The 17,409-nt window shown below is 45.8% G+C and overlaps 2 protein-coding genes across 4 annotated transcripts in view; one reads left to right on the plus strand and one right to left on the minus strand.

The window, feature by feature from the left end:
* Positions 1-1,833: 1,833 nt before the first annotated feature.
* The window catches only part of MOB3B (MOB kinase activator 3B), a 189,077-nt gene continuing 173,501 nt past the window's right edge, over positions 1,834-17,409 (plus strand). For 2 of the 3 annotated variants that reach the window (XM_087822634.1, XM_087822632.1), the window contains exon 1: positions 1,834-1,976. The gene's annotated coding sequence lies outside the window, so the exon portion shown is untranslated. The remainder of the gene's footprint in view (positions 1,977-17,409) is intronic. The other variant, XM_087822633.1, reaches the window with a different exon arrangement.
* Positions 6,709-7,332, minus strand: IFNK (interferon kappa). The gene has a single exon (XM_087823138.1). The coding sequence runs from the start codon at positions 7,330-7,332 to the stop codon at positions 6,709-6,711; it is 624 nt and encodes a 207-aa protein (XP_087679264.1).

The raw sequence follows: 17,409 nt of genomic DNA on the forward strand, positions 1-17,409 counted from the left end.
TTGTTTATAAGGCACCCAGTCTACAGTATTTTGTTATAACAGCCTGAACAGACCAAGACACAGGAGGACCGAGGAAGGTTTGAATTTTAAATGCTGGCCTATCTTCCTCCAGCCACCAGGTAACAGGCTGAGAAGCTAGACAGGGTGGGTGAGGGCTGGGGCCCCATTCATCACTCTGACCCCACTCACTGGTGAAAATGATGCAGGAAATACCACAGTTCCTCCCATTCGCCAGCTTCCCCGGGGGAAGGAGCCGCTAAGGGCTGAGGGTGTGAAAGTGGGATAAAGGTTTTCTTTTCCCTACAAGCAAGGGGAACCAGAGGAGAGGCTGAGACAGTTCCATTTGGGTTCCTGATTAGACTTGAATGCCCTCTGCCCTGCAAGCCCTGCTCATCTGCACCCTGGAAGGTGAACCTGTCTCCAAGGGTAGAAGTTGGATCTCAGTGTTCTGCCTTAGTTTCTGAGGCAAGAAACTTTATTTTTCCTCTCTTCTGGACAGGACAGAAAAGATCATGTAATGAGAATTCTGGGCAGGCGACAGCCTCCTCCCAATTGGGGACTACTGAGTGACAGAGGAGGACTATTAGAGGTAAACTGGAGTAATTAAGAGACACTCCTTCCTAATTGTTCTGGATGATGACATTCACTGGTTGCTACGAGGCTAAAAGGTCAAAAGGAACTTTAAAAGCAGTGACTTGGATTTGAAGCAGTTTGGAAATGAGATTGCATTACTCAGTGATGAACAGAGACATTACTTAGTGGCTGGATTTTTTTATGTTTTTATTTTTTCTTTCTTTCTTTCTCATGTTTAGTTTTACGCTCACCATCTCTAATACCTTTGCACTGCCCAAGTGACACAGAATTAAATGGAATCACTTAATCCAGGGTTGATACCGTTAGACCATGACAATATATTAAATATTTCTTTTAATACCAGAAATAACTTGATATTGCAAAGGATGTGTGTGGTTTTAGAGGTCCTCATTTAGCTGTAGAGGAAACCACTTTTGAGGGGAGGGTTGTTTTCTCTAACATGTCCTAATTTTTATTTAACATATTTTCATAACTCTTTAAACTGCGTAGTAAGAATTGTAAAATGCAGTACTTAGCCATTTGGTACTCCCCAAGCAGTGTGCATTAAGATGCAATCATATGGGGTATGAGATGTGAAAGACATTCTTTTCTTCAGGAAGCTTAACATTTAATGACTCCTGCTTGAAATAGCAATACTTTCTATGTTTAGTTTACCCCTTACAAGCACCCTGCAGGGAGACAGTGCTCTCCCCAATTTACAGAGTAGACTACTGAGGCTTATAGGTCATAGACCAAGGTCACACAAGTAGAAAGTGGCAGGCTGTGGGTTGGCCTTCACAGGCCATGCTCATTTCATTACTCCCAGGTTGCTCTAATAAATCCGGCATAATCTCAAAGTATTTCCCAGTGATTAATGCTCCCCTCTGTGAGGCAGTCCGTGGCATTTTTCAAGACAGAAAATCTTGGAGAAGATAAAGGATTTCCCCCTCTCTAGGTCCCTTGGTGGCCTTGTGGACCCAGAACGCATTCTTTCTGATCTGACATCTTCCTCGCCGCCCTGGCCTGAGGGTCAATGTATTTTCCTAAAGGCTGTGAGCCCAGGCTGACTGTCCATTCGCCACCTCTTGCCCGAGGGAAGAGACCCAAAGGCGACCTGACTGCCTTCCCCCACGGAGCTGCAGTTCCGCGAGCGGCCGCCAGGGGGCCCCCGCTGGGCGCCCCGCGCGACAGCGGCGCTCTGAGTGCGTGCGGGGGCCGCTCTGGAGCAGAGCGGCTGCAGCTGGAGCCCGGCGCCCGCGCCCCGCGCGCTCCTGGTCCCGGAGTTCCCGGCGCGGAGCCTCGAGAGTCGCCCCTCCGGCCCGAGCTCACCCTCTCCCCTCGCGGGTGCAGTTTACCGGGCGCAGGAAGCCGACGGGGCCCCGGGCTGAAGGTAAAACCCCGCGGTGAGTGAGAGCCCGCTCCAAGCGAGGGAGGTGGCGCCGCCCCGCAGCTGCTCCCTCCCGGTCGCGCCCAGGCTGGAGGTGCCGGCGCACCTGGGGGCGGGGGCGACTCGCGCGGGAGGGGGGGCCGGGGGCGGGAGGTGGCGGACCCCGCTTCCCCGCCCGCCCTCGGCGCGCTTCCGGGGCCGGAATGCGCTTCAGACCCCTGCCCACGACTTGGCTTCTGGCCGGCTCCTCGTGCGCCCTTCCAGGTCCCCACCCTGGGCTCCGGGGCCTTGATTCTAAACGATATATCAGTAAAATCCATCTTCTTTCGGGGTAAAAGCCTGTCCCCGGACCCATCCCGAAGCGCAGATGACTGCAGGGTGCATGTTGGGCTGTGGGTGGCGGGAAGACAAACTTTTTTGCAAAAGTGCGCCTGGGCAGGGCACGACGTTTGGGGCGCCTGGAGCGTGAGTCGGGAGGCTCGGCTCGGGGCTGCGAAGGGGAACTCCGCTCCGCCGGCCGGGCCCCCCTGAACTGTTGATGCATCTTGGGGGGAAAGGGTGTGTAAAGGGGGTGCAAATCCTGCCGAACCCCACGGCCAACAACTGTCAAACATCTGGAACCCCAGCCCCTCCCTTTCCCTCTACTGAGAAAAGGGCTGAAAACCCTTTTAACTTTCCTTGGCTTGCTCCTCCCCGCCTTCGGCGCCCTCCCTAAGGGTAAAGGGCCGGCCCTCGGCGCCGGCAAGGAAGTAAGCACCCCGAAGTCGTCAGGATCCCCTCTCCCCCGGGCGTCCCTTCCCAGGGACCACGCCACGGAGCCCGGGGAGGTCGTGGCGAACGGCCTTTTGTTCCTCCGCGTCCCCGCTATTGTGCGCCTTTCCAGCATCTGGCGGGGCTTGGGGCGAAGAGGGAGCCCCCAGCGTCCTCCGGGCGGGGCCCCCGCGCCGGGGACTCGGACCCGCGAGGCCGCCCCACCCGCCCGCGGTTAGAGGGCGGGGGAAAGAGGCTCCTTCCCCGCCTCCGCCGCCCGCGGCGCAGGGCGCGTTTCGCGGATCGTATTCCACACGCGCCCCACAGGGTGCCGCCTTCGGCGGAGCGGGAGCGGGAGCGGGGCGGGCTGCGCTCCAGGCCCGGGTGGCCTCGGGTGGGTTCCTGCGACCTCGGTCTCCGCCTCCGGGCGTGGGGCCGGGCCGCCGCCGGCGCAGCCGAAGGGGACCCGGGCACTTGCAGCCGCGGAAAGCCGAGGTTCTGAGGTCCGCCGGGTCCCAGAGGTGGCCGAGCAGGCGAGTGGCCTTAGGGAGAATGTCGGGGGAAGTAACCAGGAAGCCTCACGCCTTTGCCTAGAGCAGTGGTGAGGTGCCCGCTGCAGAATGAACGTGGGATTCTGACTTCGCGAAGCGTTTCAGGTTTAAAACCCAGGTCCCCTCGCCGCCTTTAGGAGGACCCGGGCGCAGGGCGCAGACCAGACGCCGCCAAGGCCGCCTTCCCGCCTCCAGGGCCCTGCGAACCTGCGGCTTGGGGCTGGCCTGGAGTCGCCCGGCAGGGGTGGGCCGGTTAGATTATAGGTGGCCCTGTTGCCCTGCCCTCCCTCACCAGTTAGATGCCTACACGTAGGGCCTGTTCTTAGTGAGTGTGGATTGTTTAGTAAGGCACTAGGGCAGAAGAAGCAAAGTAGCCACTTTGAGAAGGCAGGGTCCTCCGATGGTGCCCAGAAAGCCCCTTTGCCTTTGAGGGGAGGCGGAGTCTGGGCACCTGTTGCTAATATACCAACAGCTCTGCATATGCTGGTGGTGCCAGCTTTTTCTGTGGGATCCTATCTGCCCCTCATCCAAGGAGACTGTTACCCTCTTTTATCTCCCATCTTTTAATCCCTGCCCCAAGCCAGGGGAAAGGAGGAGGGTTGCCACATGTGTAGCCACTCAGGCGTTTTACGTGCACTTGGCTCTGCAGTTCTGGGAGCTTTCCCTTTACCTGACCTAACAGAACTTTGGAGCTTACACTTAATACAGAAGAACAAAGGAGCCTGCTAAGTCGGCAAGGTGGGCACACACAGCACATTCTCCAGCCATTTCTGGATATTACCTACCCGTGGGACCAGCAAAGGAAAAAAGTAAATAAACTCTTTGAAGCACCTGAAGACACTTTACAAACACTTCATTATGAAAATGATCCCTGGGGAAGGATTCCTGTGAAAGTTAGCAGCAGCCGCAGGGGAGAAGTGGCTTGGACCTGGGTTGCTCAAGAAATGCCCCAAGGCATCCTTGACAGGGACCGGGCACTGCTGGTCCCAGACACCCCAGTAAGGAAAGCAGGATGCTTGTGGTGGAAGATAAGCTTCTACAGTTTCTTTAATTTTAGAGTTAACACCCCCCCTCCCCAGATTATTATAGAAAATACAGAGAAGTGACAATGAAAACAAAGGGAGGAGGAGTATTATGAACAAGGCTCCAGTGAGCAGTGTTATCCATTTATTTCCTTGGGTTAAACTCCTGGAGATAGGATAACTAGGGCAAAGGATTTGTTGCCTTTTTAAGATATTTGATTGCCTTTCTGTCCTGGGGGAAACTTGTGCCAGTTTACCCTCTCCCCAGCAACAGACAGGACTTCTCCTGTACGCTCCTCCCCACTCACACTCCATAGCGTCATTCTTTTTGTCTCTGCCAGCCGAAGGGCAGGCGATTATCTTACTGTCTTCTTTTGCATTTCTTTAATCAAAAATGAGAAGGAACATACATTGTCTGTAGTATTTCTTCCTTGGGAGTGATGCTGGCTTGTGTCCTTGCCTATTTTTCGGTGGCCCTGTTCCTTTTTCCGCCTAGAGGTGCTCTTGGTACAAGCATTCCGACCCGACGCCTGCCCCTGCCCTGCAATCAGGTGACCTTTATTGACTCGAAGTGCCACTTCTCTTCCCTCTGGTGTAGCAAACAGTTGGCAAGACTGCACACATAAATTACTGAAGTAACTGACATGACCCCAGCAGAGTTATTAGGGAGGCCGCACAAAGGCGTTATTAGAGAAATTCATGGAAAATACCCAGCGTGTACTTTCTGCTTAGTAGCTTTCGCACCTCGACTCCTTTACAGCTTGTGGTGCTGCCGTTTGTTTGTTTTCCATGTAGAACAACGGTTGATGAGCTGTTTTACTGAGTGGATGATACTAACTCACTTCACGGTCTGACCCTTCCATTGATAACCAGCAGACCACGATCCACCACTTGTTCTTGGTCTTTTAATCATTTCTTTCTGACTGAAATTTGTGTCAGTTTTATCGTAAGACTTTCTCTGTTTGGCTCTACTGTTTGAGTCACTGTACTTGGATGAATCTTGAATCTAAGCAATTTAGCAGCACACTGTTAAAACAAATAGCAGGAGATGTCTCCCAGGGGCTGAACCAGGCGCATTTCACCCTCTTTTGTGAGTTTGTGTAGCCACAGTCTCTGTGTTAGTTCTTGCTCGAAGGTAGACGGATGATTCTGAAACGGGTTGGAGGAGAAAGGAAGAGAAAGCCCATGTCAGACAGCGGGTTAATACGAGGAACCACATGAGGAAATTTAGGGAAATACTCTAGGTAACCTGGGTACAAAATAGCTTCTTTAAGATAAAATATATTAAAGCTGGGCTGGGCGTGGCTCAGTGGTTGAGCATCGACCTAGGATCCAGGCGATCGGGGTTCGATTCCTGGTCAGGGCACATGCCTGGGTTGCGGGCTCGATCCCCAGCCGGGGGCGTGCAGGAGGCAGCCGATCAATGACTCTCATCATTGATGTTTCTATCTCTCTCTCCCTCTCCCTTCCTCTCTCTGAAATCAATAAAGACATATTAAAATATACATATACATATATATATATTAAAGTGTCATGTATTATTAGAATAACTTCCATAACAGACAGAAAGTGATCTTCTAATTGGGAAAATCCAGTGTGAAATTCTTCCATAGTATGACTGTGGGCATTTCATTGCAGACACACAGAACAGTGAAAGCAGATACTACACTTTTCTGCATTATTCTCCATGCCTTTAAATTTAGAAATCAAATAATATGAATTAGGAATGAACAGTGCTCTCTGCATTAGAATCATAGGCTCTCAAAGGTTGAACAGGAGCTTAATGGTCATCTAATTCAACCATCCAATATGAGAGAGTGGATCTTCACTCTCTTAAAATAATAAAATACCATCCTACGAGCTTTGTATCATTTCAAACAAACTGAGCTGAGAAACAAATGGGCCAGAAATTTTCAACTCTTTTTTTTTTTTTAGAGCAGGGGGAGAAAGGAAGGGTTTTAACTCTGGAAGTTTGTATAAGCTCTTTAAACGAGCCGAGCTTTAGACTTAGCAACCTTGGCAGCGAGAGGGTTATGTCACTGAGGTGTTACATTTTGAAAAATTCTCTGACCCATATTCTCTAGCCATTGGCTTGGTGAAGTTCGAAGGTGACATTCAAGGCAAGTGCAAAATAGAAAAGAGAAAGAACAGACTAGAAGGTGCAGAGGGAATCCTGTTCCTTTAAAACTGTCCTCAGGACTTTGTAACAAGACTCTTGGGTCACCCGGGGGATGGCTGGCATTACCTCTCTTAGGCGAATGCGGCTGATGTTGCGAAGCCAAACGTTAGAGACAGTAAACATTACATACACCACCACCAGGCCAGCCGAGGGCGGGCTCAAAGGATAGCACAGTAATTCTTAAAAGAAAATAAAGGGGGGGAGGGATTTTGGAGAGAAACGGAATTTTAGTTTTAAAAATCTACCTTATTTCTTCCTGAGTAGTGCTATGAATTTCTGGAAGTAGTAGAAACATCTTCTGATTTCCACTCGGACGATCTTCCAGGCACAGCGACTATATTTCTTGCCCTTCAGGAAACTGCCTATCCTGTAGAAATACCTCCTCAGCTCTAAGTTGCTCAGCTGGGGCATCATCATTCCGGGGTGTTTCCTGTCCCCCTCTTCCGTCGCTCCCTCGTCTTCATTTTCCTTCTCTTCTCTCAAGCATTGTTCCAGGTACTGCAGTTGCTGGTCAAGTCCGATTTGGATTTGTTCCAGGTGGTTCTTTTCCCAGGTGGACTGGAAGGTGGACTGAGCCAAGATGTTGAAGGCCAGCATGGACATTTCATAAAAGGTCTCCCTGATGTCTCTTTTCGGAGGCTGGGTATAGGATAGGAGCTCTTGGGGCAACTCAAAAGCTTCGTTTTCTCTTAGGCACTCCACAGGAAATGATTTGCTCAGACTGCTCAGAAGCCGCAGATTTTGCCAGATGACTCTACGCAGGTGAGTGTGCAGCAAGTCACAGTCCAGGGAGAGGGTGCCTGTGAAGAACAGGCCCACAAGGCACGCAGACCACAGACGCTGTCGAATCACATCAGGCATGGTGTTCATTTTCCTCCTGAGCCAAAAGATTCGTAAGACTCAAGGTTAAGGACGCCGTTCTAGTCTAAAGGTGCCTTTGTGTGCCTTTTATACACCTGAATATCTTCAGTGGGGAGGAGTTTTCTTATTTGTCATTATGATGTTCAGGGTTTCAGCCCCTTTCCTTTACCTCTGAGGCTTTTTTTTTACACTTTGGGTGACTACGCTGACTTTGGAAATTCTCAGGTGCTGGGATGATCCATAGCACTACTATAGAATCGTCATAGCAAGACTAATGCAGAGTATTTCAGAAAGAACTGAAGGCGGTGTGACTCTCTATACTCTCACCCAACACTATTACATAAGAGTGATCCTCCAAGAACTGAGTTAATCATAGACATTGATCAAATGATTATGATTATTTGATTGTAAGGTTAATCTTGTTAAATTACGCTTCCATATTTGGATATTTTCTCTTTTTATTTGATTTTCCTGAATCTCAAAAAAAGATCAAAAACAGAGTTGGTCAGTTGATCATGGCACTTATCAAATAAAAGACTAAGGCGGCTTGGTTTTTTGCTGCCCATAGGAAATGTTGATATTCCCCAGCTATCCTTTCCTTTACTTAAAACCAAGCCAGCGCTTCCATCCCCGCCTGCATTTCACAGGCCTCTGATTTCTTTCATAGAGTCCTCTTGGGGGTTGGATATGGAGGAGTATTTTTCTGTTTCATTGACTTCTCTCTTATAGTGCCATACATTTTCTTTACTTCTAGGTATGGTTTTGACAGTATTTTAAAACTTACACTCAGCTATCTTCCCTTCTTCTTTGGAGGTGGTTGACACTGTAAAGGTTTTTGTTTGTTCTTGTTTGTTTTTCATTGAGGAAGTGTGTGAGTGGGTGATTACCCATTTTAGCCAAGCTACTTTACACCTGGACCCATATTTCCACGGTAATGATGGTTTTCCCTTTGTTTGATTAAATAACCTTCTTCCGTCATGGTCAAGGCAAATGGATTCCTTTCTCCAGGAAACTGAAGTAAGATGTCATTTAACAAGGCTAGCCCAATTATCATCTTAAAAAGAGAACTACATTAATTTTTAATAAAGTCATTTTGGAATGGTAAGCGACCACATTTCCACAACTATGGCAGACTTAGATTGGAAATTTGGCTTAAAATGTTATTGTTTAAAGCAGTTGGCTGTACCAAAGACTCATTGTGGACAAGTGAGATTTCTTGAAATTCTGATTTTGGACTGGTTTCCAATGAAAAGAAAACTTACTACATGTATTACTCTAAATGCTCTCTCTCTATAAATTCTGATTTCACAGATTTTGTGGGGTGACTAACTTGGAAAAGTAAGTGGGAAAAAGTGATCTTTTATATAATTTCACACAACCTTAGTAGAGAGCAAAATGCTGATGTGTATCAAAAGCCTTGAAAATGTACAGAATCTTCGAATCTTTCTCTCTCTCAGAATTTATGCTCAAGAGACCGTGATGAATGTCATTAAAGACTTTGCCGTCAGGAAGTTTTTCACAGCAAAAAGTAGAAAACAATTGAAATTTTTAGCAATAGGTACTTGGTTAAGTAATTCATTGATTAAAATATCTGTGCAAGTATTAAAAATTATGTTGTAGGAATATATTTGGACACTTGAATAGATTCATTTTGTAGCTTAAAAACAAGCTTATATGGTAGTATATAGAGCCTGATGCCATATCTGTTATATATTTACATTTGTTATATATTTAACAAATATGGTTATATGTGCAGAAACATCTAGAAATGTGTATGCTACAAATTTTGAGTCATTTCTGAGTGGAAAAATAATGGGTGATTTTTATTTTTGTATTTTTATTTACTTATATCTTTAAAGTTTTGTATAGTGAGCAAGCACTTCTTATTTAATAAAGCAAATTATTTTTAAAATGGGATACATTAAAAAAGAAAAGTCATTATGCATCTTCAGTGGGACCAATACTACTGTAGTTAAACATTTTCATTCTAAACATTTTCATGTTTAACTTCAAAAGGAAATTGTGAATTTTCTGAGACTCGGTTCCAATACAGTTAGACATAGAATACAGGGGAGTTCAATTTACTATTCTTGCAACTTTTCATTTAAAAACATATATGTTTATATAAATATACACATTTATTTATAATTATACACACAGCCTCTATAAAATGCAAAGCACCCCTGAGGGCCATACCTTCTTATATATACCCCACATAACAACTTCTGACTAATGGCTGTTGTTAACCTTCTTTAAGTTCCCTGTATTTTCTGCCATGTACAGTTTTGTCATTGCACTCCCTTCACCCCAAATTTCCTGCTTTTATAGCCATTCCACACCATATCCTCATTTACTCTAAACTGTGTTTTTAGCACTTAGCACATGCCAGTCACTGGGCAAGGTCTTGAAGAGCAGGAATAAGCTGCTGTCCAGGGCCTCAGAGTGTCCATGATTGAGTAGGCGGGCATGTTCTGAGTGTTTCAGGGAGCAGGAGTAATGTCTAGGCCCTCCCTGGAGCCTGGGCTTCATTCCCCATGTCCTATAAATGTTACTGATGCTGATGTCGACAGCATTCATGAGAAAGAAGAAAAGATCGTTGACATGCATCTCTTCCCCTCTTCCACAGTTAGGATTGTCTGATTTAGCAAATAAAAATACAGAACATCCATGCAGTATTTGGGATGTACCTATGAAATCATTCATTGGTTATCCAAAATTCAAATTTAGCTGGGTTTCCCCTATTTAATCTGGCAGCCCTCTTCACCATGCAAGCTCCCATTGGCCTTAGAGCAGAACTCAGATATGAAGTTAGCAGGAAGCTTGTCCTCTGCTAACCCTGCACCACATGCACAGGTGCATTCAAATGTGTGTCTCTGCACTGGCTGTACTTGTGTACATGTCCCTAACAACCATGCACACTGCAAAGAGGGAGCCTGCCATGTTAAAACAAGATAGTACACACACACACACACACAAACACTCGTGCGTGCGCGCGCTCACACATATGGCTCTGATCAGAAGCGTTATTGGATGATCAGTCACTAGTCATACCTCTGCTCCATAAAAGCCATACCACCTCAATATATTGCAAAATATAATCAGAAAATTGAAAAGAATGACAGTGTAAGGAAACCTTTTTGTCCCCAAATTTGTCACAACTGCCCAGTATGTCACTAGTGTGCTATGTGTGTGGGCATGGCTAATGTTTCCACAACGTCTGTTCTTATTTCTCTCGCATGTCTTGTGGTCAAGCTTTCCTGGGGAGGTGGGGAAGCTGCTTAGCAGGGGCTGCCCTGTTGTCGAGGGAACTGTGGGAAGTGCACGTGGATTGCACGGTTAACAGTAATGGGCAAGACACAATTTGTTTGACAAAACAGTAGTGAGACACTTCAGTCTAGACAAGATAACTATGATTCAGCTCAGGGCCATTTGGCATCTTCTGGTAAGATTTATTGCTCTCTGTGGAAAGGCAAGTTTCAAACCATTCGAGAGTAGCATGTTGATCATGTTACTCAGTGCAGGAAAGTAAGTCATTCCATTGGGGTCAGGAGGTGACTGGGCCCAGCAGAGAGCTCAGAGATGGGACGCCCGTGTCTATGTCTGGCAGCGCTTCCCACAGGACATGGAGACAACAGTCCCCACCAAGATGTGTGCAGCTCTGTTAGCTCCGGACCAACCCTGAAGCCCCATCAATGGGGCATTTCTCTGGTTCTCCCTGCCCCCCGCATTGGGATCAGCCTCTCCAGGGGCCCCCTGCTTGGCCCTTCTCCGAGTGATGTACCTGGTGTAGAAATGTGTAATGATTACACAAGTAATACATGGATATTAACACTTCAGATACCGTGAAAACTTGGCCTACCAGCTCAGCCTCACATCATGCCCCTGGCCTCCCGTGCGGTAGCTACAGGTATCAGTTTGGTGTGTGTCCTGGTTTGATATCTGTCTCCACATTGAACACTAGGTTTTGTGAGTGCAAGGGCAACGGCTGGCTTGTTTGCTGCTCCCTCCTGAGTGCCCAGCAAACCCCAAAGAGATCAAACGAGACCTGGATCACTTCCATGGGCGATATGCAGCTTGGGAGATGGGGGACTTATATATATATATTTTTTAATTGCCAAAACAAGATTAAAAAAATTGTAATATGCTTTGAAGTTTAATCCTGTAAGTGTGTCTCTGTGACTATATATGATACTGTTTGGAAAAAGTATAAAAAGTCTCCATTATAAACCGTTCATGAATATGAGGCCCAGGATAACTGGGCCACCGGACCAGGCCCAGGACGCAGGTGCCTAGTAGGTACTCAATAGTTATTTGTTGGATGACTAAAAGAAAATAAGGAAGCCGTGTGTCAGTAACAGGGGAGTTATTTTGTGGTTTAGTTATTTTGCCATAGGGGTATGGGGAGGGCAAAGTGTTGGGGATAATTGTCGAGTTCACAGAATGGTAGATGGCAGTGCAAGCATCCATTCAGTGTCCTCTCTCACTCCCGTTGCTTTTCTTTGGGATTCCCTGAGGCTGCTTAGGTCATGAGCACCTTTACTCTAGTGGTAACACATAGTTTTATATTGTTTGTTTGACTCACATATCTTTCCTTCCAGACAAAAAATGTGTCTTATTTTTGTTTTCACAGCATCCCTTACATAAGACACTAACTGCCCATTGAATAAAAGACAGCATGCTATTTCTTATGGTTCTCAAATTTGGACTTTAACCTGTGAGGCAAAACTGCTGAGAGGCTATGAGACCATCCCTTATCCCCTCACCCCCAACACTGCCAGTTCTTTGTAGTAGGTACTCCCAGTAGCTGTCATTTTATCATATCACCCTTAGGGAGACTCTTTGGGGCAAACTTACCTTGGCTGTATTTTATAGCCCAGCTTCAGGTCATACACATAATAACTTCCTACACAGGAGTAATTTGACCTCTTAGAAAATGATCCTGATAAAAAGTAATTTAACATGGTGGAACCAATACTTAAATAAATAAATGCACACCATCAGTAAAACCTGCCCTCAGTTTTGGGATTTCCCAGAACAGCTTCGATCCATGTGCTTGTCCCACTTTAGTTTCTCTTGATCCATTTGAACCCCAGTGGTGCTTTCATTTCTGAGAGGATAGTAGGTGTTTCAGATGGTGGCAATGAAAGATACCACATACGAGAATAATCCTCCTCTTTATCCACTGGGTAGATGTGAATTCCTTCCCAGACCACATCTGAGAGTGCCTGTGGTCTGGAAAGAAATGAAAGTATGGACTGGGTGATGGACAGGGACGTCCACTTATCTAGGATAAATATTTTGAAAGGAGTTGCTGCCATTCCATGGGTGAGGACAGTGTCTTCTAATTACTATCAGCTTGTATGTGGTCATGAGGTTTCTTGACACTTATAAAGAACAAAAACGGGCATTAACATGGAAAAACTTAAGTGAGCTTTTTTTAGACTGCCAGAAGACTCACATGCTCCAAATTTTAGGATTTTTTTAGCGTTTGGGCAATGATTGAGTTTGGGGTTGGTGTCTGGGAAAAGGAGTTGCAGGAAACATTAGTTTCCTAGAACTGGTGTAAAAACGTGTTCACAAACTAGGTAGCTTAAAACAACAGAAATTTATTCTCTCAGAGGCTGTAATCAAAGTCATTAGACCAAACCTAAGGAATAATCTTTCCTCCCTCTTCTGGCTTCTGGTGTTGGCTGACAGTCCTTGGTGTTCCTTGGCTTGTAGATGCTTCACTCCAGTCTCTGCCTCCTTAGTCACGTGACATTTCCCATGTGTCTGTGACCCTGTGTCTTCCAGACATGGCTTCTAGCTATTCTTGGGCAACATCTGCACAATTATTAATAATAATAATGGATACTATTTATTCAGTAGTTACAAAGCACCAAGTCTTTATATAAATTATCTTTAGTTCCCCCAGCCACTCTATAATGTAAACGGCATTATCCTCAATTTAAAAAGGAGGAAATGAAAGCTTGGAAATATTTAGTGGCTTGCCCAAGATCATGTAACTGGAAATCCACAGAAGCAAGATTCAAGCCTAGGTTTATCCGAGGCCACGTTGTATTTTTGCAGGATCTGGGGTTGTAAAAGCTTTGGTGTGAAATCCACTGTGTACATCTCTGCAGGAATAGCCTGTTTCATTCCCAAAAGGATCTGAAGCAGCTTATAAAAGATACACAAAACAAGAGAATAAAAAGTAGTTACATCAGAGTTGAGGAAAAACAAGAGCAAGAAAAAAAAATGGAGCCGGGGTGCAGCTAGAACATGAGAATGCATGTGATAGTGCTCAGTGGCATCACTGCAGGGGGTTGCAAATCTACCTAGAAGCAAAGAGGAAATAGGCTCTGTAAAGGAACCCAGTATCCAAAAGATCAAACAAACCAGTAGCAAAGCTAAATCCCCAGTAGAAGCAAAGCTTTGCTTGGTACTGAGTCCTGGGAGGAATTTTTCCTGTGGGCCTTCAAGAAGAGATCCCCATGGGATTTCCTGGGCAGTGGCCCCAGCAACTTCCTTAGAGAGGTAACGCCTCCGCCAGGGCCACATGGGGGGCAGGGTTGTGCCTTGTAAGCTCCTTCCACGGAGGAGGCGGATGTCACATTGCCAGTATGGGTTCCTTGGCAGGCACTCTGCAGGGGCTGTAGAGTGTTCTCATGTTGAGCCCCAGAATGGAGTTCACAAGTTCAGCTGGATCGGGACAGCGTTTCTTCATTGTGGCTCAGAGTGGGGGAAAGTGTGGTCACACATGCTGGCTTTCTCAGAGGCGCTCGGTGTGGACAGACTGCCTTGACATTTCCAGAGCCTCTGCCCAGATCCAGTCCTGTACGTCCTATGATTCGCACAGAGGAACTTCTGGGAAAACTATTTGTAGACATGACTCCTCTCCGTAGTCAGAACATGTTGACCCAGTGCCATAAACAAAATTGAAATGTACACTGGGCTTCCACATAGCCCTGGATTTCATTTGCTGTTCCTTTCTGAGGGCCATACCCTAGATGTAGAAACTCAAGGAGGTGGCCTGTGGTTTTATTCTACATTGAGATACTTTTTTAAAAAAAATTTTATTGATTGATTATTTAGAGAGAGAGAGAGAGAGAGAAACATTGATTTGTTGTTCCACTTTTGTAAGCATTCATTGGTTGATTCTTGTATGTGCCCTGACCAGAGGTCAAACCCAAAACCTTGGCATATCGGGATGACACTCTAACCAACTAGGGCTCTTCCCCCCCCCCCCCAAAAGGGCTTGTTCATAAGTTGAGTAGTAAAATTCAAAGCCAGGATAGCCTTGTGTCCCCAAACATTATAGGTAATGAAATCTTAAGACACATCCTCTGGGATTATCAATTTTGAAAACTTGGGTATTTTTCCTTTAAAAGGAAAACTGTGTAAAAGGGACATGTAGATGGTCCCAGAGCTGAAACTTCTTTGTATTCCCAAGAGAGATGGGTTAAGAGGACAGAAGCTAGGATTGCCCTCTTCCAGGGGTGGTGTCTACAGGCATTCATACTGGTCCATCGTTTGACATACCATTGGAGGTCGTCCTACAGCACAGCTGTAACATAACCAGGCTGTCCTGAACCCCTGGTAACAAGTGTTTACCTTTATACAAGAAGGTTGGGAAAGCACCAACATTGCATGCGGTGTGTGCCCAGGCCGACTTCATGGAGATCATGCTGTCACCTGAAGCTCTAACACAGTTTTCTAAAACGAGAAAACACACACACGCGTGTCAGCAAGACCTGTGGTGGGTCAATGTGTGCTAACAGTGTCTGTGATGGGATTAAGCCCACTTTCCTTATTGAGGAGCAGAAAATAGTGTGAATGTGTTGAAGGCACAAGCAGAGTTAGAAAGCTAAATTTAAAAAATAAAGCTTTTTTGAGTAATGAAACCAAAAGGCAAAAGAGAAGAAAAAGAAACTGGGATTGCCCTATAACCATCCCCACCATGACAGGGGATAGGGCAGTAACCCTTATTGCCAATATGATAATACAGGTTTGTATGGATGGTGCATGGGACAAATAATGCTGAAATTATCTACTGCCCAGACATTACTTCCATCCATCCATGTATCCATCCATCCATGTATCCATCCATTTATGTATCCATCGGTCTCTGGGGATATGATTCCTAAAATAAGGTAGTAAAAAAGAAAACTTTCATGTCCCCATAGAGTGTCCAGATTTTCAGATAATAAAGACTAAAATTACAGGGTGTTATAAGTGCTGTGAAGAAAATAAACAGGGCAAGAGGGTAATTGGGGAAGGTGATGGCTGAATTGAGGTTTGAAGGGTGAAGAAAAGTCAGTAATGTAAAGAGCTGGAGGGAGGGCATTTCAGGCAGCGAGAACTGGAAGTCCAAAAGCCCTGATGGAAAAGAGCTGGGGATATTCAAGGAACATAAAGGAGATTAGTTGGGTTGGAGTGAAGAGAATGGGGAGATTGGTACTAAGGATAGGTTGAGATTGTGTAGGGCGTGACAGGCCATGATGGAGTTCTACATTTATTCTAAGACCAATGAAGACACATGAAAGAATTTTAAGCAAGAGAGTGATGTGATATGGCATGTGCTTTAAAGAGGTCACTCTGGTAACACTTTGCAGGGGGACAGTTTGGAGAAGGGACAAGAATGGAAACCTGGAGCCCAGATTGAGAGCAGATGTTTCAGTAGGCTAGGTGAGTGTGGTGGGCAATAGAGAGGGAGAGAATAGACTGATTTGAGAGATGATGATGCATTTGGGTCCAGGCTCACATCTGTGGTGATCAAAGGCAATTTTCCAGAAGTACCACTGATAATCCATTTGATTATAAAGTCTTTACCGTGTTAATGGGATCGTTCTCTGATAACCAGTAAGTAATCTCATGTGGCATTATATCTTTAACTAGATGGCCTTAAACTAGGTTAGGTCTCTTATACTTTGGACAGCAAAGTAAATAATTTACTTAATTGGACTCAGGCTGGGGTTGAGGTTTGAATTTCCCTGCGTTAGCCTCAGGATTACATTTCTAAGACTGTCCCCTGATGTATTTCCTGTGGGTACACAGAACAAATGCATATCCCTGTACATTTTAACAATGAAATAAAATAATGTATTTTATGATCAATTTTAAACATGGATTGTTATCTGTAGTCATCTCATAATGGAATATAATCACACAATTCTGAAGAAAGTGATGCTTATCTATTATTTACTCTCAATATGGATGAGAGTCTATAGCTAACAACTCCAATGGTCTTGAATTGATTTTTTTTTTTTAATCTCAGAAATGTCTAATTGTCAGAAATGTCTATCTGTCCTAACGCTCTCACACAAACTATTGTCCCATGAAGCACTGGTGTTTAACAGGCTGAATCAAGGTGTTCTTGTCACTAAAGTCAAGTAATACTAGACTTGTCTTGTACCACAAGAAAATTAATGAAGTGAAGATTCTATATTTCAAGGTTTTCAACAATATTTTTCTTAAACTTTTGGCACCTCTTATGGCACCTAGTGTAGAAGCAAGTCTTCTTAGTTCTAGATTTTGTTTTTATGAGCTAGTGTCTGATTTGGCACACAGTGATCAACTCAGTTCATAATTTTACACATAATCAATCAGTAATTCATAACTTTGCAAAAATCCCAGGACTTCCAGATGCTTCAGGTACCAGCGACTGTAACAAACACATCCCAAAATGTAAAGCGGCTCAAGCGTGATGGAGCCTGTCAGGTTTGGGGCAGAGGTACTTGAACTGTCTTCCAGGCACTAGTCAGGGACACGGATGCCTTCCATCTTTGTGGCTCTGCCATCTCCTACGTGGCGTCCAGGTTCCAGGGTTTATCTTCAACAAGCTGGGCCAAAATGGCACGAGCCGGAGGGTGGCACACAGGGGCGTCACCCGGGCCGGGCTCAGAGGGCGCACGTCACTTCCAGTTGCATCGCATTGGTGGGAGCCCAGTCCCAGTCCCAGTCCCAGTCCCAGCTGAGCTCCAGCCATGGGCCCAGGAAGAAGAGGAAATGGTCTGATGAACAGCTGGCCCGGCCCTGCCCTGCCCCCAATCCGTTTGGAAAAAGAGCCTAGCAATCGGTGTGTTGGTGCTGGTGTGAGTTGGCTTG

This window comes from Miniopterus natalensis, chromosome 12 (genome assembly GCF_054644295.1).
Source record: "Miniopterus natalensis isolate mMinNat1 chromosome 12, mMinNat1.hap1, whole genome shotgun sequence".
NCBI lineage: Eukaryota > Metazoa > Chordata > Mammalia > Chiroptera > Miniopteridae > Miniopterus > Miniopterus natalensis.

Excerpts from the sequence above, each read along its gene's own strand:
- IFNK (XM_087823138.1), bottom strand. The coding sequence starts at position 7,332 with ATGAACACCATGCCTGATGTGATTCGACAGCGTCTGTGGTCTGCGTGC.